Source organism: Podarcis pityusensis (assembly GCF_964106645.2).
Source record: "Podarcis pityusensis genome assembly, chromosome: 14".
NCBI lineage: Eukaryota > Metazoa > Chordata > Lepidosauria > Squamata > Lacertidae > Podarcis > Podarcis pityusensis.
In genome coordinates, this window is record NC_138039.1 from 40,801,831 (window position 1) to 40,828,645 (window position 26,815).

General features: G+C 42.7%; 1 protein-coding gene across 2 annotated transcripts in view; it reads left to right on the forward strand.

Moving 5' to 3' along the window:
• Positions 1–26,815, forward strand: part of FBN1 (fibrillin 1) — a 224,960-nt gene that overhangs the window by 169,262 nt on the left and 28,883 nt on the right. For both annotated transcript variants that reach the window (XM_080980204.1, XM_080980203.1), the window contains exons 37-50: positions 182–304; positions 1,395–1,559; positions 2,332–2,400; positions 2,525–2,650; positions 4,371–4,493; positions 7,136–7,294; positions 8,373–8,444; positions 9,215–9,340; positions 13,265–13,387; positions 15,920–16,045; positions 17,023–17,139; positions 20,750–20,878; positions 22,099–22,218; positions 23,628–23,753. In XM_080980204.1, the coding sequence (XP_080836330.1) occupies positions 182–304; positions 1,395–1,559; positions 2,332–2,400; positions 2,525–2,650; positions 4,371–4,493; positions 7,136–7,294; positions 8,373–8,444; positions 9,215–9,340; positions 13,265–13,387; positions 15,920–16,045; positions 17,023–17,139; positions 20,750–20,878; positions 22,099–22,218; positions 23,628–23,753 (1,704 nt within the window). The remainder of the gene's footprint in view (positions 1–181; positions 305–1,394; positions 1,560–2,331; positions 2,401–2,524; positions 2,651–4,370; positions 4,494–7,135; positions 7,295–8,372; positions 8,445–9,214; positions 9,341–13,264; positions 13,388–15,919; positions 16,046–17,022; positions 17,140–20,749; positions 20,879–22,098; positions 22,219–23,627; positions 23,754–26,815) is intronic.

Here is a 26,815-nt window from a genome sequence, read left to right on the forward strand (position 1 = left end):
AGAACACTGAAATCCGTTGAGGCTTATGTAAATGGGCATTGCCTTGTATTTTTCTCTTAGGCTTAGTAGACAAAGCATGGAAATGGGCATACCTGGTTTTCTTGCTGCTGTTTGTATTATTTGCTTGGAGTCTTTGGGCGTTTGCTCACTCCTAGGTTCTTCTTGGATTTTTCCTGTCCAGATATCAACGAGTGTGCAGACCCCACAACTTGCATCAGCGGCACTTGCCTCAATATGCCTGGCAGTTATACCTGTGAGTGCCCCCCAGATTTCGAACTGAACCCCACTCGTGTTGGATGTGTTGGTAAATATCATTTCTTTTGGGGCTTCCTGAGTCAACATATGTAGCTCTTCTGAAGTGTTTTATTCATGGTTTGGGTCACATAGGATGCATAGAAAGCTGAGTCAGACCATTGTTCCATCAAGCTAAGTGTTGTGTACACTGACGGGCAGCAGCTCTTCAAGGTTTTGGACAAAAAAACACTTTCCCATCCTACCTGGAGATGCCAGGGATTGAACCTGAGGCTTTCTGCATTCTTGAAAATTAAGTGAAACTAGGCTTAAGTGAGGGACGCGGGTGGCGCTGTGGGTTAAACGACAGAGCCTAGGACTTGCTGATCAGAAGGTCGGCCGTTCAAATCCCTGTGACGGGGTGAGCTCCTGTTGCTCAGTCCCAGCTCCTGCCAACCTAGCAGTTCGAAAGCACGTCAAAGTGCAAGTAGATAAATAGGTACCGCTCCGGCGGGAAGGTAAACGGCGTTTCCGTGTGCTGCTCTGGTTCGCCAGAAGCGGCTTAGTCATGCTGGCCCGGAAGCTGTACGCCGGCTCCCTTGGCCAGTAAAGCGAGATGAGCGCAGCAACCCCAGAGTCGGCCACGACTGGACCTAATGGTCAGGGGTCCCTTTACCTTTGCGCTTAAGTGAAGCAACTCTACAGTTAAATATACAGTCATACCTCAGGTTAAAGTCACTTCAGGTTGAGCGTTTTCAGGTTGCGCTCTGTGGCGACCCGGAAGTAATGGGACGTGTTACTTCCGGGTTTTGCCGCTCGCGTATGCGCAGATGCTCAAAATGACGTCATGCACATGCACAGAAGCGGAAAATCATGACCCGCAGGCACGGGTTGCGTTCTGCTCTGGATGCGAACAGGGCTCCGGAACAGATCCCGTTCGCATCCAGAGGTACCACTGTAATCAAGGCATGGAATGGTAAACTGGGATGGATATTTTTGAGGTGTTGATGGTAGACCTACTGAACTGTATTGGCTATTGAGGTAAAAAATAAAGATATGGAAATCTGACACATCAGGAAAGATACCCAGGAGCACACAATGCAGCTTGGCTTATTTGGGGGGAAGGCACTACAGTACTTGAAACATCTTCTTTTGCCCACTAGATACACGCTCTGGCTTCTGTTACTTGGAAATTAAACCTCGAGGAGATAATGGAGATACAGCTTGCAGCAATGAAATCGGAGTTGGAGTTTCCAAGGCCTCTTGCTGCTGTTCCCTTGGTAAAGCTTGGGGGATTCCCTGCGAGCAGTGCCCAGCTGTGAACTCAAGTAAGTGAAGCAAAGCAGTACAAGACGGTGACTAATTTGTGTCTTGGTCCATTTGCTCCCTTTGAGCAAAAGTCAGTCCAAGTAGGATCACCCACAGGGCACAGTCATGTGCTAAATTGCCAGGAGATTGCGCTATAGTGTAGAAAGCCACTGGCTTCGAACTTGTGTCACACACACGGAGCTAAATAATTCAAATCTTGTTTTCTAAAAAATAAAGCTCAACTTGCTTTGGGTGTCAATGAAGTCTGAATCAAGCCCCGTATACTTTTCAGGAGAGAGGTTGCATATAGACCACTTCATTGCAATGTTAAGTTTATCCTGGGAACCTCCAATGTGATATCTGGTTGGAAGAAGATTGCAGAAGAAAAATAAGGGTGCAAACCAGACTCCTCACTCCTGCTGGTGGGGCTTTGCTGAGTTGAATGACCACTGCTGTATCCACAGCCTTCTTCTGCTCATGACGACTGGGCAGAAAAAAGGAGGGGGCAGGGCAACTGGCTCCAAATTGGGGTTGATGCCGGCATGTGATGGAAGTAGGATGGGCTTAGGAGGCAGCATTTGGAGACACCAGCTGGTCTTCATCAGTGGGGATTTGAGCAGCGGCCCACCTTACCTGCATGTTTGGCAGCCAATGGGAGGCCAGTTTTGCTGGTAGAACTTGATGTAGAAACACCTAGCCCTTAAGCAGCCCGATGTAAGGAGAATTAGAGTGATAAATTTTGTACCAGAGCTTTGGCTATTGCAGACTCATGAAATTTATTTCCCTTTTCAGGTGACTACAAGCTGCTGTGTCCTGGAGGAGAGGGATTCCGACCAAATCCTATTACAGTCATTTTGGAGGGTAATACATATTTTGTGGTGGCTCTCTACTAATCACCATGTTATAATGAATTATTATTTCATGAGCTTCGTTTGTTCGCAGTCCTCTTTAACAAGAAACTGTCGGCATTCTCATTTGATTTTAGATATTGATGAGTGTCAAGAACTACCGGGGCTTTGCCAAGGAGGAAAATGCATAAATTCATTTGGCAGCTTTCAGTGTCAGTGTCCAACTGGCTACTATCTGAATGAAGACACTCGAGTCTGTGAGGGTAAGTAAGCCTCAGGTTTATTCAGTATGGCTTTTAATTCTGTGCGGAAAAAGAATGTTCATCAAACCACATGGTCTCTTTCCAGAAAAATAAGCGCAACGATGAGGTACAAGTGTAGAAAGTTACAATTAACTGAAGGTTATATGCATAATTGCCTTATTTTTCTTATATGACTCCCCCATGTATAAGACGCCCCCTATTTTGGGGGACTCAGATTTAAGAAAATGGCTTCGGCACTATCCGTGTATAAGAGGCCCCCTAATTTTTGACATTATTTGTTAGGGGGAAAACCTAGTCGTATACATGGGGGGGGGGGATAGGGGACACGGGTGGCGCTGTGGGTTAAACCACAGAGCCTAGGACCTGCCGATCAGAAGGTCGGCGGTTCGAATCCCCGCGACGGGGTGTGCTCCCGTTGCTCGGTCCCTGCTCCTGCCAACCTAGCAGTTCAAAAGCACGTCAAAGTGCAAGTAGATAAATAGGTACTGCTCCTGCGGGAAGATAAACGGTGTTTCCGTGCACTGCTCTGGTTTGCGGTTTAGTCATGCTGGCCACATGACCCGGAAGCTGCATGCCGGCTCCCTCGGTCAATAAAGCGAGATGAGCGCCACAACCCCAGAGTTGGCGACAACTGGACCTAATGGTCAGGGGTCCCTTTACCTTTACCTATACATGGAAAAATATGGTACTTATCTTCCCAAGCCCATTGGAACAGGTAGGGTAGAAAGCATGGAAACCAATGGTAGGCACAGCCAGAACCAATGGCAAGCAGATTCAATTCTAGTGTTTTCCCCACCCTTTTCCATGATGAGTTCTGCAAAGACGACGCAGGAGGAAGCTAACTAAGAGTCACTGCAATGTGTTATATGTGGGGCTGCCTCTGAAGATGGTCCAGAAACTTCATCTGCTGCAGAATTCAGTGACCAGGTTGCTTGCCAGGGCAAGATGGTTCGAGCATATAATATCAATCCTGGCCCAACTTCATTGCCTGCCATTTAGTTTATGAGCCCAACGCAAAGGGCTGCTTTTGACTATAAAGCCTCAGGACAGCAATAGCTCAAGGACAGCTTCTCCCTGTATGAACCAACCTGGACCCTGCAATCATCATCTGAGGCCCTTCTTTGTGATCCCCCTCCATGAGAAGTCCAGAGGGTGGCAACACGAGATTGGGCCTTTTCTGCGGTGGCTCCCCGCTTCCAGAATGCTATCCCCTGGGAAGCTTGCCTAGCACCATCATTGTACTGTATGTCTTTAGGCACCAGGCAAAAACTTTTCTTTATAGCCAGGCCTTTGGTCTTTAACTATCTGTGGTCTTTTGGAAGTGGGTGGGATGTTTTTTTAATGTATTTCTCTTTTCCACTTGGTTTTAATGTATCTTATGTGTGGGGGGGGGGCGGTGGGGAGTGGGTGTCTGTCTGTTTGGTTATAAGTTGCTTTGGGTTGCCCTGGGCAAGATATATTGTAGTTAAGCAATATATACATTGTTTTAATCAATAAAATATATAAAAATACCTATTATACTTCTTTTATTCAGGGCTAACCAAAGTGCGGTCCAAAGGTGCAATAATGAAGTGGGGGGGGGGAGCATCTGTTGAGCTTTTCCTCTTCATTCAATAACTACTTTCAACCCATATCTATCTAGGATTAGGGAAACTGTTTTTTTATGCACCATAAAAGACTTTCTCTAGTTGATATTAACTTCCCATATTTGTTTTTGCAGATATTGATGAATGTAAGAATGAAGGCATCTGTGGACCTGGAACTTGCTACAACACTGTAGGAAACTACACTTGTATTTGTCCTCCTGACTACTTGCAAGTAAATGGCGGAAACAATTGTATGGGTGAGTTTGTTTATTTCAACGTTTTCTAATCCACCTTTCCACACTGAAATTAAGCACTCAGGGTGGCATACATCCAAACACAAAATCACAACAATGGCAACTCAAACACAATGGAAAACAACAGCGTAGCAACATAATAAGCTAAATATGGTTGCGGGAGAAAATAAAATATATATTGTTTAGAGTCCATCTTGTATCAGTTCTCAACTGGCAGCCTGGCTGAACTTAACTTGAACAAAGGTAGCATATGCAAAACAAAAGCCTAGCCTTGTTTCTTAATGTTCATTAGCAAAACTGATAACTATATTTGCAATAAGACTTTGAACATATCTAATTAGAGAGCATGGCTACATGCAAGAATTTCCTTCCCTTCATTAATGGAAAGTCTTACTTGCTGAAAAAGTTTGTGACTGGCTAGAATGCTTTTAACAAAGGAAGGCAAAATCAAATCCTGAATTGTGCTCTGGTAATGTTAGCAGCAAACTTCCCGTAATGTTCAATGGGCACAATGTCAGGAAATTTGATATGTAGTGATAGAGACCAATGTGACTAAGTAAATGGTGGCAGTTCAGGGTATGGAACTGGTTCAGTAATGTGGGCTGCATTGCCTGCTATGCTAAACCAAAAAGCCTGTCTTAATCCAAAACCAAAAAGCCTGTCTTAATCCAGCAAAGGCACGTGTGGTGTGCACTAGCACACAGCAGCTGCAATCTGCTTTCCTCCACCATTTGTGTGAGTGGCTGAACAAGCCAGGATCTTGCACTTAATAATAGCTTCCTGTTACACGCTTATCCGGAAACAGTAGTTAATGGCTTCCAAACAAGCCAAAATATGATGATGTTTAAATTTGGCTTAATATTCTGCTTTGTTTGGAAGCCAATAACTTGCTTTCCAGTTTCTCATGAAACAAGAAGCTATAATCCTGGCTTGAAGCAATAATAGCAAAGAGTAACTCTGAGCATATGCAGAATGTGTTTCCCGCACCCAAGCAGCAGCCTCAAGTGGGAAGGGGGGAAGACTTCAAAGTTGGAGACTTCCAGAAAGGGCGATTCACCTTTTGCTTTGTAACTTTAGTACTGGTACATAGCTAAGGCGAAAGAAAGAAAGAAAACACCAGAGGCTTTGTAGATTTGGTACTCTGCTTAAGGGATGCTTCCTCCTGTATTACGGAGAGGGTTGCCAGATTAATAATGACTTCAGTCCAGATGAGGACAAGTTTTGTTCAGGCTTCCTGAGAAACAAAAATAAATAAATGCTTGTTTGTTTGTTTGTTTGTTTGTTTGTTTGCTTGCTTGCTTGCTTAATGAGTTGAAAGTTTTATTTTTGTACTGAATGTTATTGGTATATGGCTTTAATAAACCATATATTAAAGGCTGTGCAGTCTGCATTTTGAACAGTTTTGTAGTGGCTGCAGCGCATTGAACTCAGCTGCCTTGTAGATGCATCATTTCAGGGTTTACCTTCAGTTGAACGCATCTCAGATCAATCCCGTTCCTCTGCTGAATTGTTCCTGAGGTTCCAAACTCAAATCAACTCAAAATGTCTTTAAGTACAACTAAGCCAAAGACATACGGGGTATTGTCTTCCAGAATTTCACCAGAAGGATATGAAATCACTGATTTAGCAAGGTTTTAAGCAAGAACCCATGACTAGCTGAGGTTAGCATGTGCTCTGCTGCCAAAGCTTTTGATGAGTGGAGTGCTGGTTTTTATAGTTATGAAACCAAGCGTCATCCGTGGGATTTTGGACAATACTGAAAGATGTTTATCCATAGATGATGATGCAATTTCACTTTAGCTGTCAGCTATGTAACATAACAACACTGGGTTTCAAGAAACCCTTCCAGAAAAAAAAGGCACGAGTAGTTTACTACTAAAACATGGGAGTAGTATATTTTCTCTTTTAAGGCAGGGGCAACTAAATATGCTTTGGAACCTTAAAACTGAAAGATGGGAAATCAAACAGTTCTCCTCCTCCCAAATTAACATGCTTCAAAATCCACTGGAAAGTTGTGCTGTGCAAATTTCTAAGCTAGTGTCATATAGTTGTTAAACCAGGACCTGAGAGACTTGGTGCCAGGAGCAGAGTATGTAAACTCTTTATTAGAAGAAACAAGGTCTGCTCAGGAGTGCCAGGCCTAATGTGGACAGCAACTCTACTCCGTAGATCTTGGCCCTATGAGGCGGTTGTGGAGACAGAGATTCCTCGCCTTCCCAAAGCTGCCGAAGTCTCCTCCTCCCGAGTCCTTCCCAAGCAATCTGAGATGCCTCCAACTCCCCTGTCTTCATATCTCTTCTGTATCTGGGATTCCAGAGGGGAGGGGAGCTTTTAGGGGGAGACACCAGCCTGACTCATCTCTGCCTCTTGGCCTTCCTCCTCTCCTGCTACCACTTCTGCTTCTGGACTCCTCTCTGCCACAGACTCTCTCTGCTCACTAAGCCCTGTTGCCTTTTCAGCCTCTGACACCTCCTCCCTCCAGAATTCTCCCTCTGACCGCCCATTGTCATCCCATCAGCAAACCCTGGGCTCTTAGCCTTTGTCCCTTGGGGGTCCCCCAGCTAGTTCCCCCCACCATTACACTGGGTGACCTTAGGTCAGTCACTGCCTCTCAGCCTAACCTAACTCATTTTTCTTCATTGCAGATATGAGGAGGAGTCTGTGCTACAGGAACTATTATGCTGACAACCAGACCTGTGATGGAGAGCTGCTCTTTAACATGACCAAAAAAATGTGCTGCTGTTCCTACAACATTGGACGAGCCTGGAACCGACCTTGTGAACAATGCCCCCTCCCAAGCACTGGTTTGTATTTCTGCTGGAGAGAAATATCAAAGCTGTTAGCAGAATCTTTTATACATCTCAACATTGTGCATGGAAGCTGTTTTGGCTGCTACATGTGCACATGCACAAATGTTACGGCAAAGTCACCAATGCTGTGCTAATGTTGGGTTTGGTATGCAACATAACCTGCTTTTCCTTATCTAGCCAAGGTAGATGAAACTCCCATGGGTATAGAGACAGGATTAGTAGACGATTGTCCAAGCTGCGATTTGATCAAAAACCCAATTCTCAACCACCTGGTGTGCGTAGGCTCTCTTGTGGCCAAACTTCCTCCATAGAGCATCACTTTCTCTTGCCATATAGCTGCAGGTAGTCTTTGGGGCTCTGTCTTCATTCTCCCTTTCCTCCAAGAGTATCAGGGAGATGGTATCAAAGTAGATATTATTTTATTATTTATTTTGACAATTTTTATACTGCTTTATTACAGTTGTCTATAAGCGGTCTACAAATAATAATAATAATAATAATAATAAAACAGTTACACCCCCCCCCCCATTATTACAACACTCATGGATTTATTTATCTATCTTAATTTAGGAGAATATTTGCTAGCTGCATTCACACATATAACCATGTTTTCTGTTAAGTGATAACCATAAATGTTAAACAAACCTAACATCTCCGATTTGGCCCAGGGTTTATTTTGTCATGTCTTTGTTGTTTACATTGATCTATCTAGTTTAATTTTAAACATACATCCACAGCTTTGTCTACATATGATACTGGTTCTGTGCATAACCAGGTTAGTGTACACTTCATGTAAGGATGTTGGTGAATTGGGATGAAGATTTAGAAAACCTTGCCTTTAAAAGGCATAGATTAAAAATTGAGAGTAGGTTGTTTGATTATTTGTGTGTTCTGAATCTTTTTACAGTATTTACATAGTTCCCAGAGCAGGTTACATCCTCATCACCAATAATTAATACAGTAAAATGACTGCATTTCCTTGAAGTTTGAATCAATCATCTTACTTTGTGACTTCAGGGAAATGTAATTATTCAGTGTGGGACTTTCCCTACACTTTTATTTCATTTTTTAGATGAATTTGCAACTCTCTGTGGAAGTCAAAGGCCCGGTTTCGTCATAGACATTTTTACAGGATTACCAGTTGGTGAGTTAAAATTCTGTTGAGATTTACTTTTCATTTCATATGGTATGTATTAGGGGAAAGGGGGTGTTTGTTTTTATGATTTGCCTTTTCCTGGGAAATAGTGAAGACTAAACAATGTGGTAGAACTCAACCTCCATGCCTTAGTTTGTCAGACTATGGCACCCTTCTTCCTGGGTCCTCTTAGCCTGCAGCTGTGGTGACCGCTACTTGGGATGAAGATAACATAAAGGTTTGAGGGCATTGTAGTTTGGCTTAGTTTGTAGACCATAGGTACCGAAGGGTGGAAAGCTTCTGGGACGAGAGCCAATAGGCAATGGGTTTGAAAGGGAGTCTTTTCTTTTTGCTAAAGCAGATTTTTATCTGACCTTTCACATCACTTCCTCTGGGTATTGAATTTAAGCGCTGGGGGCGGGCGGGATCCTTTATGTTTGTGTATACTTTACGAGAGAGCAGGGAAAGGATTCAATATGAATGTTTTTCACACACTATAAGCCTGTAGGTGTTTCATAGACAAGGTTTGAAAAACTCAAACCAAAGGGGGAAAAATAAGGAATTCATAGAGAAGGAGCCAAGTATTCTTAGACGGAATTCCCTTCTTCCTTTTCTTGTTTTCATTTGCACGAAGAGCAAACTGGAGCATTTTGTGGTGCAAAAAGCAGGATTGTACAATATGCCCCAGGAACAGAGGTTAAGAGGAAGTCTTTTTGTTTTTCTTAATTGGGCCAACTTCTGCTTCAAACGTCCCAATCTTTATTCCTTTGTTAATACAGATATTGATGAATGCCGCGAGATCCCCGGTGTGTGTGAAAATGGAGTCTGCATAAACCTGATCGGCAGCTTCCGGTGCGAATGCCCAGGGGGCTTCTTCTACAATGAAAAGTTACTGATCTGTGAAGGTGAGGGGCTTCCTCTCAAGGCTATGACAGTAGTGTAGATATGGTGGTAGAGTTGCATGCTGAACGTACATGCTGGCACATGTAAGGGGATAGGTTCATGGGCACAGCGAGGCTGCATCGGGTCTTGCTGCCTTCTTGTGCTTCCCATAATTATTCTGACGGCCAGCAAACATGTCAACGTTCAGATAAGAGGTCTTTTGCATTTGTCATAATCCCTGATGGTGCTGATATGTGCAGTTAAATTTGCTGTAGCTGAGGATGCTTCACCCCTCCCATTGCAAGAATCTGCTGACAATGTTTCAGAAAAGAGGGGGTGGATTTTGCTCATTGCTTCTTCCGCCCCAGCCTGACTTCAAAGGGAGTCTGAGTGTTATCTGTATATAGATAAGGCTGCTCAAGCAGCTGTAACACTCATGCAGTCCAGCGTCTCCGATCAGTCTTTAGTTAGTTTATGCAGTAGCTGTAGAGAATAAAAAGAAGTTATACTTCAGAGCTGTCGTTCGTGTGGTTCATGCTCTGCTGTGCTCCGCTGACTTTTTGAACTGAGTTTGGTGCTCACAGCTCTAAGTTGTGAGTCCACAGCACTTAGACCTGCTCCCTGCAGTGGAAGGTCTCTGGGAGTGCTTTTCCAGCTCGCCTGGCCCAGTCGGGGCTGAAGAGGTTGAGCCCAGTCATTGGCACTGGCTCAAAGGCAAAGCTGACAGTAGCCACAAATCGGGGGCAATAAGGTATGAATGTGGGGATGATTAGGGAAGCAGGAGAGGATATATTATTTAATGATATCCTTCCTAACTTGCGCTAGCAAGTTCCGTATTCTAGCAGAGTTCCAAACATCCCCCTTTTAAATTACGCAGCGATCAGCTTGTTGCTGACTCATCTGAGTCTTACTATTAAAGATTCTTTCTTGGTAAAATCCCTTCTAATCCCTCTTAAAAAGAATAAACACAAGAATCTGATTAACGTTAATATAAAAGTAGTTTACTCACAGATTCATTCAGGTTCACAGACCTATCCCTGAAGGTGGGCTTAAGTTACATAACAACTAGAACTATTCCATAAAAAAGTTAGTCCCAATTGACTGCGACTAAGAGTCACTTCTCCAAACACACAGCAACATACAAAAATGGAGAACACACACTGATCAGAACATGGAGGCCATGTGCCCCTCCATGCTAGTACAACAGACCACACCCTCTTCAAGTCACATGTAGTGGAAGTCTGTCCCAGCTCAGGAATGTTGTACTTGTCTGCCGTTTTACACCCCACACTGTTCTCCTTCATGGGGTCTTCATGCGGTGGGGTCTAACAAGACACCTCACTGTTGCTGGGCGGGAAAAAGTAGTTGGCAATTGGGCTCCTCTTGTCGTTGGGGAGAATTTGATGTTGCCATTTTCTGATTGACAGCCAAGAAGGCTTTTATTCCCTGCGCACAGCGTTGAGCTTCCTCTTTTCGTTGCACGCATCAGATCACCCACCCACCCTCCCTATATTTAGGGTTGTTTGCATTGACCTTGCTATGCCTGTCATGGAGTCATCTGCTTTTGGGACAGCGGCCTGGTAGGAATTTTGTCCATTTGGCTGATTGGCTGGTGCCATTTGGTTTTTGCTTACTGCATAGCAAATCGTCACAACTTGTAAGGTTGTGGTTAGGCATTGGTTTTATGAATTGGCTGGTGGAGGGGCATGGATTGGCTGTGCCTGCCCCTCCAATGCTGCTGCTGCAAGGGTATTCCATTAAAGGAATCCAGGGGCTCGCCATGCTTTTGTCTGAACCCCTGTCAAGGGGCTAGGGCCACGCAAGAGCCCCCGGGAGCATTTGGGGAGAGGTGAGGGCATGGCACCCGGCTCCATCTTTCTCCCCAAAATGTTTTCCCTTTCTGACTTCACGTGCGTGTGAATGTCAGTCAGTCCCCATGCGGGGTCAGATAGTCGCAACCAATGCCTAAGCAACTACTCACATTTTTTGTATTTTAATAAAGTTGTGGCCAAAATTATGTCAAAAATCTTAAACAAAAAATCTGTGTGAATTTTGTTTTATTGGGGTGGCTTGGGGACCTTGACATGCAATGAACAGAGGCCCAGTGCTGCTTCCCCATACACATTTTGAGAACACCACTGTGTGAACAAGAGACTGCAGACAAAGGCCACAGTCATTTTAGTACCCTTTTCTTAACTCTCTTCATCAGTCTATACCTGAGTGCTAATTCTTCTTCCTTGTCATAATTATTCTTTGTTGGCAGTAACACATTTAAAAACAAAGCCCAATAACTTCTAATTTGGTCACCTTATTACAGATTTGCAGCCATTGTTTTATTAGCATCCTTGTGATTGACTAATATGCCCTTCATCACAGAAACCAGATTTCAAGTTCAAGCTTGCTTGTAGGAATTCAGTGTGTGAGAGTTCAACTATTTTAAATGGTCATACCTCCTCCATCTGTGGTAATAAACTGATAGGTTTTACTAAAATGCATCACTGTGGGCTAGTCTTTTGGATGGAAAAGTACTGTTCAGTCATATGCTATGCTTCTAGTCAGCAGGAAAGAAAACTAGGTCAAATAAAAGTAATGCTAATTAGGAACTTACAATGAGCTGTGGACTAAAAATTTTAAAATCAGGAAAATGTATTCCAAAAAGTTACATTTCTGAATTAAAATAATCGAGACGAAGGTAGCATAATAAGTTTGTTAAAATGAATTTGTGAATTTTAAATAACTGCATAACAGACTTGCAAATTATTTAATCGGACAAAGTTGTTTTGTGGTATTTAGCTCATTAGTTTCTCACTAGTGGTTAGCTCATTAGTTTCTCATTAGTGGTTTACAACTGCCTTCTCCAACAAGGTACTCCCTAAATGCTTTGGACTTCAACTCCCATTATCCTCATTGGCCATGCTGACCAATGTTGACCAATGTTGGTGTAGCCCAAATTATCTGCTGACCAATGTTGGTGTAGCCCAAATTATCTGGAGGACACCAGATATGGGGAAGCTGATTTACAGAGAGGGCAGTCGAGGAAAAGATGGAGTTGACCCTAGGTGACTTGAGCACCTATTACTTTTTATATTAAGAAGCACGAGTGTCAAATGTTTGTGGTGCTCACACATTTCATCACGGATAGCAATCTTCTGCACAGCATTTACCTGTGCTGTTTTGCAGTTGTTGCTTCCCAGATGATATGGGATGACCTAACCTCTGAAGCCACCAAAGGCTGAGAGTCCCTAAAGACATTGAACAGCGTTGCAGCTTTCTACTAAGTGATTTGTCAGTGGCAGAATGTGGTAGCTGAGGTTCAGGCTAGGCCTTCCTAGTCCACATTTCTAGAGGAAAACTCCCAGAAATGCCAAATGTCATGGTACCACTTGGCTCTGAGGTCCCAGTATTTCCAGTACTTCCCTTGGTCCCTATGGTACTATTGAGGTACTATCCATCTTTATTTCAAGATAAACAAGGAATCATGGGTCTTTTCCAGTCTGTACTCTCAAATACAGATTTTCTACTACCTTAGAACCACAAGCTAAGCATGTGCAACCTCAAAACAAAACACTTTATATGCTTTGCAGGGAGCTGCAATCCTGACTCTCTGCTGAGTCTTCCTATGTGATAATGTTTCCAAACTTGTTAATCACACAGCTTGCATTTTTAGGTGTATACCTACAGGATTTTTTAAAACAGTATACTAGAAGTGCAATGTGTAATCTCAGTGATAGTCCTTAGATTTATTAAGGTTTAATGGCATAACCTCCATGAGCTTGCGAGTTCACAAACTGAATCCTGGGAGCCCTGCATCCCAAAACACTGCTGCCTGCCTTCAGTCTGTGGGTGGAACCAAGACCCAATCTGCTGACCTTTCATTGGGAATGGAAAACTGCCATTCAGGTAGGTACAATCGTACTTCCTAAGATTTTGTTTGTTCTTTCCAACAGACATTGATGAATGCCAAAATGGGCATGTGTGTCAACAAAATGCAGATTGCATCAACACACCAGGTAGCTACCGCTGTGATTGCAAACCTGGTTATCGGTTCACACCAGTCGGTCGGTGTGTTGGTAAGTACTACCAGCCAGTGTACCTTACTGCGAAATTCATGGCGACACTGATTTATTTTTATTGTTAATATTAAATGCATTGGTCACTTTTTCTTTGCCACGGCAACTTAAAGGGACTTTTAAAAGTTGCTTTTTTGCAAAGACATGTACTAATAGCACGTGATGGAGGAGACTCTTTAGAGTCCCGTGGACTGCAAGAAGATCAAACCTATCCATTCTGAAGGAAATCAGCCCTGAGTGCTCACTGGAAGGACAGATCCTGAAGCTGAGGCTCCAATACTTTGTCCACCTCACAAGAAGAGAAGACTCCCTGGAAAAGACCCTGATGTTGAGAACAATTGAGGGCACAAGGAGAAGAGGACGACAGAGGACGAGATGGTTGGACAGTGTTCTCGAAGCTACCAGCATGAGTTTGACCAAACTACGGGAGGCAGTGGAAGACAGGAGTGCCTGACATGCTCTGGTCCATGAGGTCACAAAGAGTCAGACACGACTAAATGACTAAACAACAACAAAGAGTACCAGAATATCTTCTTTAAATGCAATGTATTATATTTTGTCCATGAGTGGACAATTTTTTTCTCTCTTATGAAGATGCCGGAGAAACTTTTTTTAAAAATCGTGTGTTTTCTGTTCTGGAAACCTCAAGAACAACCTAGCCATCACAGTTGCTATTTCTTTTGCTAAGTGTACTACAAGCACGTTCTTTAGTGCAAGCAGTTTTAGGCCCTTTTGTACAAGTGCTTTGATCCTGCACATTTGAAGGCTTAGTTTAATTTATTAAATTTATGACTTCAGACAACAGAAAGGCATCTCAGAGCAATTTACAAGAAAAGTAAAATGCAAAATTGCATCATAAATGATCAATAAGAGCTGTACAAATGTGCTAGAAGTGTTCATCCAAAATCGCCAAAAACAAGGATAATCCACCCCATCCAGAAAAAGAAGGAATGCCAAAAACAGCAGCTTGATGCCACACCATTAATGCTGTTCAGATGCCTGGGAAAATAAAACTATTTTTGCCTGGTGCTGAAAATATGACAGAGTTGGCACCAGGCAAGCTTCCTTGTGAAGGGAATTCCATAATTAGAGGGATGCCACAGAAAAGGTCTGTTTTATCCCTCCAAACACAGAGAAGGACCTCTAAGTCCAACAGACTGGCCACTTCTAACTCTTCTGCCCCATTTCTTTCTCAGGGCAACTAGCAATCTCCAAGGCGGCTGTCAACCTCTTTTTATCTCATATAACAGCAACACAAAGTAGAATTAATGAAATTTCAATTATATGAGACATTGGTGCTGCCCCCTCCCCAACCCCAAATGAGTTGTATTGAATGTTAAACATACCCAGAGGTGACCCATTGAAATTAATGGCCATGACCAGCTTAGGTCCATCAATTTAAATGGATCTAATTCAAGTAGAACTCAGCTACACGCAACCCTATGTGTACAAAGATCGGTGTACGTTTCTGAATAACACCGGCATTAGAAAGGACTTTAGCAGTATTTTCCTGGCCTGTTTTTGTTCCACATAGTTGGGTTTTCGGAAGAGCACCTTTTCCTAAAGTACATGTTTACATTGTTTGTAAGGCCTTTGTGGGGAAAGGGTGTAGACACAGAAGTGAAATTTCACTTTGAGAATAAATGTCTTGTTTTGCCTGGGTACATGCAGTCACTTAAGAGTGTGCTTAACATAATTGTTCTTGAAAGGCCTTCACAGAAACAGAAACAGGAAAATCCAGGGCAGCTGCTGATATGAGCAACAATGCCCCAATGTATGTTGGCACAAATATTACTTCCCTGAATTTTGCTCTGGCTTTCATAGGAAGAGAAATTAAGATGTAATGTTTGCCAGTTGATAAGAGAGTCATTTTAAGTAACACACACTGGAAAAGGTATAATACGTTGTTTGTGGCTGCATAAATCCTTAACCTTCCAAATTCATACTTCTCTGAATTCTGCAATCCTGTTCTCCAGCCAAGTAATTTGTACAAAACTGCACATGCCAGGTAAAATGTGCATATATTAATAAAAATAATATGTACACAATGCATTATATTAGGGGAAGTTGCTTGCAAAAAAATGTATAGTAAAGGTTAAGGGACCCCCGACCAAAAAAAATGTATATATTGCATATAAAACGTATATATTAGGAGAAATTCACACTAAAATGTTTATGAATTTTTATGATGACAAAAAAAAAACCAGAATTTGCAAACTGATGTGGAAATGTGGACAACTGACAAGTTTGGAAAAATAAGAAACTAAGAGAAACTAAAATTGACAGATTCAGCCATCCATAGTAGCAAGTCCAAATCTATCTCCTTTGAAGGAGGGTCTTGATTCCACATTTGGTTATTTTATGTATCCAGTTAAAGTATCTCAGATGAGAGAACTGGAAAAAGACCCATATTTGTCCATCAGAGTAGGAAACACTGAGCTAAACAGAGGAATAGGTAGGTTTAGTTTGGGGCAACTTCATATAGTTACTTGGTTTCTAAGCAGTAATTTTTGAAACTTCTGTTACTTTCAGACCGCAATGAGTGTCTAGAGGTACCCAATATTTGTAGTCATGGAGAATGCCAAGACATAGAGGGAGGGTACATCTGCCGTTGCCACACTGGATTCAAAACCAATGGAGACCAAACTATGTGTATGGGTATGTATGAAACTACATTTTCACCTTTCTGAGTTGTAAGAGGAAAGCTCTGTTTTGGGCCCTAATTAATCAAGGTAACAAGTTTCTCCATATCAGTTCATTACATTCCTGCAGTGCAGGGGTTAGACTAGATAACTCTTGGGGGCCCTTCCAACTCTGTGATGCTATGAGATGGCCACACAATATGTTGACTGCTAGCATAGGAAGTCTATTTTTGGGGGAACCCTGTGGTCCTGAATAGCTCTGCTCCCCAACCCCCTCATATTAACTTGGATAGTGGGTGTTAGTGGCTTTGTGTTTCTTTTGAGTTATGGAATAATAATAATGATAATAATGATAATAATTTATGTATACCGCGCCCTTCCCGGTTCAGAAAACCTGGCTCAGGGCAGCTAACAACAAATTTAAAACACTTAATTGATGCAACAAAAAAACAGCATAAAATACAGTATAAAACATGAATAACAATAAATTCAGAATTAAAAAATCAATTTAGGGGGAAAATCCATCCAATAAACATTAGATGATCACCAGGGCTAGCTGGCTAAATTAGTCCTATTTGGGCCAGTGAGGAGACCAGGGGAGAATTAGCTGTGGGATCCCAGAGCGGGTAATCTTCATAAAAAGGGGAGGCGGAAGGAAGGAAGAGGAATCAAATATCATGCTAAGTTCAAATTGAAAGCCAGGCCCTGCGGTAGGAAGTTAAATCCTGCAGGGCCCTGGTCTCATGGGACAGAGCATTCCACCAGGTCGAAGCCATCACTGAGAAGGCCCTGGCCCTGGCCCTGGTGGAGGATAATCTGACTTCCTTAGGGCCCGGGACCTCTAAACTATGATTATTCATGGACCTTAAGGTCCTCTGCGGGGCATACCAGGAGATGCGGTCCCGTAAATACGAGGGCCCTAAGCCACAAAGGGCTTTAAAGATCAAAACCAGCATAGCATTACATTTCTGATTTCCTCATTTTTGTTCACAGACATCAACGAATGCGAACGAGACCCGTGTGGAAATGGCACGTGTATGAACACAGTTGGTTCTTTCAACTGCCGCTGTCATACAGGATTCATCCTTTCTCACAATAATGACTGCATAGGTAAGGAAGCCAACTGAGTCTCTTCGGGTTTTTGCACACTGCAACCATAGTAGTCACTAGGCCACTTGAGAAGGGCGAGGAAGGCAGCAATCAACATTGATGGTGTCATATTATGGTGTTGTATTGGCCTTGTGAGCAGGCAGAAAAGACTGAGATGGAGCTTCTAAGCTGGAAATAACTCCCATCACATGCTCCCGCACTTACCTAGCACAGAACTGGGTGAGAAAGGAGCTAGAGTTGGGCAGATTAATCTGCGTAGATTACCAGCTGTGTGGGTTCCTGCATGGGATTACCTGCGTGTGTAATTATGTATAATGAAATAGTAAAGGTAAAGGGACCCCTGACCATTAGGTCCAGTCGTGGCTGACTCTGGGGTTGCAGCGCTCATCTCGCTTTATTGGCCGAGGGAGCCAACGTACAGTCATGTGGCCAGCATGACTAAGCCGCTTCTGGAGAACCAGAGCAGCGCACGGAAACGCCGTTTACCTTCCCACCGGAGCGGTACCTATTTATCTACTTGAAATAGGGTGCTACTAAATATCGTGATATAATACACCAGAAAATAGACAAATACTTGAGGTCTTTAGTAGCATTTCCAATCCTTCGAGGATTGCCTCCCGCACAATAGGCGAACAACAAACCCCTGTGTTGCCAGCTTAACACAACAAACAATACAAGCAACACGCAGACCAGTATACTAGATAGCACTGTAATTCTTATTGCATACTATACATGATTTAGTAACAAAAACAAGTGCACACATTTTGTTTTTGTTACTAAATCATGTATATTATGCAATAATTATCACAGTGCTATCTAGTATACTGGTCTGCGTGTTGCTTGTATTGTTTGTTGTCCCACACAATAGGAGACAGAACAACTTAGCTTATTGTCTGCTCCCCTTGAGGGGTTCTGAACCTCCAGGCTGGCGCTGCCTTATGTCAAGGAAGCAGGTTCCTGTTGGAACTCTGCAGAGTTCGCCTGCTTAGGCTTCTGGAACTGGAATTTATGGTAAGCCAGTTTTTATGCTGCTAGTTTCTAAGACAAAAAAACCCCATGCCATCCGCAGAGCAGCACTGAAACAAGCATAGGCAACATTTGCTGTCCTCTGAATATGGTCATTCTGGTTCTGATTTGTGACATGTTCCCATCCACAACCGAGGATGAATTTGCAAGCTCTTCAAACTGGAATCAGGAATCCCTTTCTTGAGGGCCAGAGGCAGCATCTGGAGAGTCTGGTACTAGAGGGGGAAATAGCAAGTGTACCGCTATAACCTGTGATGTTGGTGGGAGCCCTATTTTAATAAGTATGGCTGTTTTCAGTCTCCTGGATGTTATACTGAAAATTATTTAGTTCCCTTGAGTGTGAAGGAGTGAGCCAGAAACAGTGGATTATTGTGATCATGTGACACAGGAAGGGTCATGTGACACAGATTGGACTTTGTTAGCCAGCTCCCGGGGCTCTGACCTAGTTCCTTTCTCCTGCCTTGATTTGCTCTTGCTTTTCTTGATCTTTTGTCTTAGTTGGAAATTGGCTCCCAGTTATTTTCCCCTAGCTCCTGTTTACATTTTTCTTCATCTCTTTTGTATTTCTCCTGTTTGTCCGTTTTTGTTTTTCTAAGATCCCTTTCTGAATCGTTCCCTTTCGCCTCCTTCTGTTTCTGTTATTTCCCTGTCTGCTTGAGCTGCCAATAGGGGGAAAGGAGTTGTACAAGGCGAAGCAGAAAGGGGTGGGGGTGGGGAGTTCTAATGAACTCTTCTTTCATAATTCCTCTACGGAGTGCAATAACACTGACCAGTCCCTACTTTCTGAGGAGCCCCACCCTGACTGGGAGAACCCACTTTGCTCCCCATCCACCCCAGCAGCCAGCATTATAAGCAGTTGCTGTGGCATGGCCAAGAGAGACCCAGGACTATGGAGATTGCAGGAGGTCTCTCCCTTCCCATTGCAAGCTAACACTGGCTGCCTTTGGGGTTCTCTTGTGGCTGGAATGGAACACAGCTTGTCAGTGTATGCACACTTGACTCCACCTTTAAATTTCAGTGCCTGCCATAATTTGCACTGCAGTCCTTCAGATGGATATGTAGTAAAGCAGCATTTATTATTATTATTATTATTAATTATTATTATTTATACCCCGTCCATCTGGCTGAGTTTCCCCAGCCACTCTGGGCAGCTCCCAATCAAGTGTTAAAAACAGTACAGCATTAAATATTAAAAACTTCCCTGAACAGGGCTGCCTTCAGATGTCTTTTAAAGATAGGATAGCTGTTTATTTCCTACACATCTGAAGGGAGGGTGTTCCACAGGGTGGGCGCCACTACCAAGAAGGCCCTCTGTCTGGTTCCCTGTAACCTCACTTCTCGCAATGAGGGAACTGCCAGAAGGTCCTCGGCGCTGGATCTCAGTGTCCAGGCTGAATGATGGGGGTGGAGATGCTCCTTCAGGTATACAGGACCGAGGCCGTTTAGGGCTTTAAAGGTCAGCACCAACACTTTGAATTGTGCTCGGCAATGTACTGGGAGCCAACGCAGATCTCTCAGGACCGGTGTTATGTTGTCCCGGCGGCCACTCCCAGTCACCAGTCTAGCTGCCGCATTCTGGATTAATTGCAGTTTCCGGGTCACCTTCAAAGGTAGCCCCGCGGAGAGCGCATTCCAGTAGTCCAAGTGGCTGGACATTATGTCCAAAGGCTGGACATTAGATATTGGGGGCCTGTGGGAGTTTAATTCAGTAATAATGGCCATTTTGGAAGAGTCGAGGGTTTTCTGTCAAAATATGGCATAGTCATTTGGGTGATGGTGGCGGTGGCAATCGCATTTTGTAAGCACCAAAAGGTGTTATTTTGCGCCTGCCGTCCCACACTGAATATACCTGGTACCTGGGGGTTAGGCTCTCTGCTTTTTATTTGATTAAGACTGCAAGAAGAGAGGTGCCTTTTCCCATTTCATTACAGGATCTGCCAAAATCTGAATGGGTGTTCCCATTTCAAGTAAATAAGACTATTGGATGGCTCAACACATCTATGCTACTTTGCAAACTGATGGTTTGGCTTAAGGTGCTTTTAGTTGCTGCCGCAGTTGCTACTTTGTTATCTAATGCTGAGGCCCTTTTCACCAGTCCTGGCATTCATTTCTGCCTGCCTTCGGAGGAAATTTATGTTTCCCCCTTTACTCACGTTTTCTATTTCTGTATGCTTGCTTCATGCTCTGGGACCAACTCTGCTATGGGCAGAAGTTGGGCAGAGGCTAGCCTGGATGGTGGGGGCTAATAGCTACTCGTTCTCCCTGTCTTATTTCTGCACATTCCCCAGAAAGAACATTTACAGTAAGTAACCTAAGTTGAGTTGAGTTTACTTAATATTTGTATTCTGCTTTTCCAGCAACAAATGTTGAGCTCAAAGCAGCTCACAAAAAGCATCACTGAGTGTTAAAAAAAAAACTTGAACATTGTAATCAAACCGAATAGCATATAAAGCAAACGACAACAGATTCATCAAAGCAACAATACAATTAAATAAAGTAGTAGAAAATTCTGTTCTGTTCCCTCCCCCCCTTTTTTTGTTTCTCTCCCCTAACTCTTGCCTTTCTTATCCTTTTCTCCTTTTAGATATTGATGAATGTGCCACTGGAAATGGAAATCTGTGTAGAAATGGCAAATGTGTCAACAATGTGGGGTCTTTCCAGTGCATCTGCAATGAAGGTTATGAGATGCCTCGAGAAGGAAGGATCTGTATTGGTATGTCATGAACGTAACAGCAGCTTTTGAGTGCCATGTTTTGTTCTATATGGTAGGAGTTAGCTGGCAATGTTTCTATGTGTGGAAGACATACAGAGTGGATTTTCTGCTGAGATCACAGATCTTTATAGAAACTAGTACACTGTAGAATGCGGCTGATTATCTTCTTGAAATGTGCCCTTCACATTATTAAGCACATATGTATTATTTACAGGTAGGTAGCCATATTGGTCTGCCGTAGTCGAAACAAAATGAAATAAATGAAATGAAATGAAAAAATTAAAAAATTCCTTCCAGAAGCACCTTAGAGACCAACTAAGTTAGTTATTGGTATGAGCTTTCATGTGCATGCACACTTCTTCAGATTATTTGTTAAACTTACACACTAGGGCATTAGGGAATTTGGTCATAACAAAAGTACAGTGGTACCTTGGTTCTCAAACTTAATCCATTCCAGAAGTCCGTTCCAAAACCAAAGCGTTCCAAAACCAAGACGCGCTTTTCCATAGAAAGTAATGCAAAATGGATTAATCTGTTGCACACTTTTAAAAACAACCCCTAAAGCAGCAATGTAACATGAATTTTACTATCTAACGAGACCATTGATTCATAAACTGAACGCAATAAAGAATGTACTGTAGTCACACAATCAATCAATCAATCAATCAGTAGCTGAACTGGGTTCCACACAGTCACAAAAAAGAGCTGCAAAAACAAAAACGCAAAATAAATAGCAAAAACAGACAGACCTTGGCATAACACTCAAAACGGAAGCGTAACACTTAAAATGGAGCATGTTCAGCTTCCAAAAAAGTTCGCAAACCGGAACACTTACTTCTGGGTTTGCAGTGTTTGGGTTCCAAGTTGTTTGAGTACCAAGGTGTTTGAGAACCAAGGTACTACTGTAATATCATCAATTCTTTTTGAGTTTTACAAATATCTTGCAAATGGAACTCTTCTACCCATAACACCTTAGGACATTTATCAAGTTGAGGTAAAAAGGACACAAGCACCATCTTTGATCAAATTGCTTAATGGAAGTTAATTATCCCTCATCTTTCCTGACAGTAACTAGGCCCTTGCCCTAGTACATACACTGTTTAAGAAACTGAGTCTTCTCCCTTGTTTTAATTTTGAAATTTAATGTAAACTTTTTAATAAAATGAGCAGGATTAGGACACATGAAAACCAATGATTGCTTTGTTTATATCTTCTTGCAGATATCAATGAGTGTGCATTGGATCCTGGCAAATGTTCACCTGGTACATGTCAAAATCTGGATGGCTCTTACAGATGTATCTGCCCCCCTGGATACATCCTACAAGATGACAACTGTAATGGTATGCGAAGATAATTCATGCACCACAATGGAATTTTAGATAAAAAGAGGAAAAGGGTGAAATACTTTGTAGGGCAAAAAGTTACAGCAGCTTTTTTGGACAGTTCGTGAGCAAAAAAAGTCACAAACGATCGGTATATTTTCTCACATAATAATAAAAGACCAGAAATAGGGCGAGGGGAAACAAAACATGATACCATAAGTTGGCCAGGAGCTCTATGGTAATCCATGACATTTCCCTTAGTGTCTTTTAATTTAAGGTTACCAGACGTCCCCGTTTCCCAGGGTCAGTCCCCGGATTTACAAATCAGTCCCCATAAAAAATCCATTGAAGATGAAAAGTGTCCCCGGATTCATTGAAAAAAATCTGGTAACCTTATTTTAATTAATTGCCCAAGTGAGAACAGATTCAGGTAACTTTTTTGGATAGTGGCTCATTAGGGCTCCCTCCAGAGGGTTTTGCCACCTCCTTCTTTCCCTATATCAGTTTTGTGCTTCCACCTGCAAAGAAGGCAGAAAAATGTCACTGGGCATTTGCACTTCACTATTCCTAGTCCAGGGGATTTAAGCTATGGTCCCCTTCACATGCCACCCACAGTGCCATGGGAACTGCTACATCGTGTTGTGATACCACACTGCTGGTTGGTGAATGGACCCAGTGTGTCCTGCCCACATGCTAAATGCCCATGCTTCTCAGAAGTATGAGATTGCACCATGGAGAGAAGTGACTCCCATGCCCTATGGGTGTGTGTGAATGGGGCTTATTGCTGTTGGCTATTTTCTGAGTCATGCAGAGTGAAACAGCGGTTTCACCCTCAAAGCCCTAGTGATGAAGTAGACGCCGCACACAAGACTTTGAAGAAGACTCTTTACTTGCGGGATGGCAACTATTATAAGCAGTATCCTACAGTCCAGTGCAGTGTGTTTCACTCTCTTGAGCCCAAGAGAGGGTCTTCTTTCTCCTAAAAGTCCTTTGAAACAGTCTATAAATTATAGCGTTGTCTGTCCTCACCAACTTCTCTGGACACAAAGTCTCCACACAGCAAAACAACCTCCAACTCCCACTCCTCCTGTCACTACCTAAGACACACACACACTCACTGTTAAAGGGAGTTAACAAATTGACATGTCAATGATTCAGCATTTCTCTGACCTTAATCGGAGTCACAAGATTTTGCAGCTGTTACATTACATTACATAGGTTTTCTTTTCCCCAGCACATTTCATTCTTTGTAAAATACATTTTCTAACAAATACAGTACCAGTACAAATACTAACACTGCTGCCCCCTATACCAACTCCCTGAAGCACCACAGTGGGGTTTGCTGTGTAGTGCAAGACACTGGCTTTATTATATATTTTGTTGTTCATGGCTCAGTTTGGTAGCACTAAAATATAAATCCCTTGCAGATATTGATGAGTGTACAGAAGAGGCAGAGATCTGTGTCTTGGGCACATGCAACAATACTCCAGGAAGCTTCACTTGCCAGTGTCCTGAAGGGTTTGTAGTGTCCTCAACAGGACGTAGATGTCAAGGTAAGCTTCTCTCTTATCTTTAGTGATTATTTTGTTTAGGATGGATGCTGCACTTCTGATGTGGCCTGTAAACTCTGGAGTTTAGGCACAACTCTTTTGTGGAAGAAGGGTGCAACTGGGCCTTCCCAGCACTTGCAGCTAGTAGAAGGAAAGCAATGACTCTTTCCAGGAACTTCAGGACTGTTGACTCCACCTCAAAATTCTGGCAGTAGTGCAGCCATGCTTGGGGCTAGCTGCTTTTGATTCCTTCTTCCCACAGAGAGTATGATTAATTCTGCCTAGAACAAGCATTTATCAGAATTCCAAAACCACTCTGTGGTTTGGCCTCCTTTGCTTGGGTGAAAAAGAGAGAGAGAGAGAGGAGGAGGAGTGTTTGTGGTATAATTTTTGTAGCTGTATAAATTAGATACATCTTACATCTTTAATACTTGTGGCTTTAGCCTTGCCCTGTTGAAACTGTTACTCCCCTAAAGAAAGTTGTTAAAAAGAACTTCATGGGAACTTTGCTCAAGGAATCTGCGATTTCCTCTTTTATTCAGAGGACCTTGATATGACTTGCTGTTTTATTCCGTGGAAGTATGGGAAGAATGATGTGCAAGAAGTGAACCAACTGGAGCATAGAGTTGGAAGGGGCCTTGTAGGCCAACTGACCCAACTCCATTGCTCAAGGCAGGAAAGCCACAGCTAGCATCCCAACAGATGGCTGTCCAGCCTCTGCTTGAAGACCTCCAGCAAAAAAAAAAAGAGCATTCCACCCCTTTGTGTAATTGTTTCCATCATAAAGTTTCTCTTAACATCAATAAGTTCCTCCCCACATGCTCTGTTGAAAGCCACCTGCCTACAACTTTCATTAGTTCTCTTTTATGTATTTGAATGTGTTATTTGGTTTCTTCTATGCAATAGCGTTTGAGAGTGCTGTCATGCCAAGTTCAGTGGTACCTCGGGTTAAGTACTTTATGTTAGTATCTTCAGCTCACAGGCAGAGGTACCTGGCCTCCCCCGAGGCAATTGAGCGAGATACTGTGTTTACCGTCCGTCTGCGACCTCCGGCAGGCTAGGTAAACAAACCGGCGATCCTCCTCAAACGTGAGCAGGACACACCCTCCTCCTTCTCTCCCTCCCTGCACTCCCCCAGGGAGGGGAAGAAAGACAGACAGGAGTCCTTTTACATGTCCTTTTATTCCTGTCACTCAACAGTACATAGAAATGTGACTGCACCCTTCAGTCTCCATTAGAAGAGTCTCAACTCCACCCCTGTACTTCCAGCACAGGTCAGATGACACACTAAGCTAACATCCGGTGCTCAGTACAGAGAATAGGCTCCACCTTTTCTCCAACAGTACATCTGCAAAACATAACATCCTGTTTTGCATTCCAGCCATCTGGAGCTGGCTTTTGCCTTGGTGCTTTTCCCCAACACTTAATTCGTTCCAGAGGTCTGTTCTTAACCTGAAACTGTTCTTAACCTGAAGCACCACTTTAGCTAATGGGGCCTCCTGCTGCTGCCGTGCCGGCGGAGCACGATTTCTGTTCTCATCCTGAAGCAAAGTTCTTAATCTGAAGCACTATTTCTGGGTTAGCAGAGTCTGTAACCTGAAGCGTTTGTAACCTGAAGCGTATGTAAACCGAGGTACCACTGTAGTAGTTCCAGTCTTCATTAGCTGTAGTAGTCAAAAATAACAATAAATAACCACAAAGACCCATCGCTTCTACAGGGACAATTTCTTCCATTTTGCCCCTTTGAGACATATTCTTTTCTAAACTAAGTATGGATATCTTTTAATCCAAGTTGACAGGGAAAGTTTTCTACCTTGAGCCTTCTAAAACTGATCATTTTGTTTTGTTCAAAGAGCATTTAAAAAAGTGGCCAGCCCATCTGAAACCCCCTGTTTCCACCCTCTGCCTCAATATCGAGTTCTTTACACAGTCTATAAAGTTCTTAAAACTTTTGTGGTCCATTTTTGACACTAGCTGCATGCATTTTTTTTAAAAAAAGTTCTCGTGACACCCTGCCCCCAATTTGTTATTGTCTCTGCCTCTGAACTTAAGACAGCAAAGGGATTGCAATAGATGTACAAATTACCTTTAATTGATTTATTATTGCTAGCAAATATTTGGCTGTAGTATGTTTCTGGGTTAGGGAATGGAATGGCCTTTTAATTTATTTATTTCTGTTAATTATTAAATTTCTATACCTCCCTTTATCTGAGGATCACAGGGCAGTTTACAATATAAAAAACACAAAAAATACATAACATAGTAACAAACAAAAGCAATACCCACCCAGTTTAAAAGTGTGTGTGTGTGGAGAGAGAGAGAAAATGAGTGGTAGTCTTTGTTTATTAAATTTTAAATTACCTTACACTTCCTTCAGTATCTTGAAAAAAAGCTACTTTGCAGTAATGATAATTATTTTGTTAAACAGGAAAATCATTAGTTAATTTAAAATACATAATTGTGGCTGATTGTCTCAGGGTAAATAGTCATGGAGGTTTTCTTTCTTCGTTATTGAAATGTTTTTTATAAATCCTGGGATGTTGCTCCTGTGAATCTCCAGCAAAACTGGGTGAGCAGCTGGTTTTGCAGCTGACACTCAGACTATTCTTTTGCCAGCAAGAGAAGCTGCCAGCTGTCTGTCTGTTAGATGCTTGCGGTTTCCGTTCTGCTCCAGTGCTTAGATTACTCGGCTGGAATAACACAGTGTGGTGATACAAAACCAATAATGCTTTTTCTGAACACCAGGCAGTTGTCCAAACACATCTGAAAGGAGAAAAGGACAGGTCTGAGAATGACCACTCCAATATTCTTTTTCTGGGTTACTTTGATCTGAACAAATTAAACAAATAGCAAGGAATTAAATAAGAGATATCGATGAATGCTTTCGTGTGGCTGCCTTTTGTATTCTATAAATCAGTTCTCCAAATAAGTCCCCCCCCGAATAATAATAATAATAATAATAATAATAATAATAATTAATATTGAGGCTGAGCATGGTCTACTGTGCCTTAGCCAAGAGGAATGGAGTTACTTGGACCCTGCTGCTTCTCCCTGTCCAATGAGAG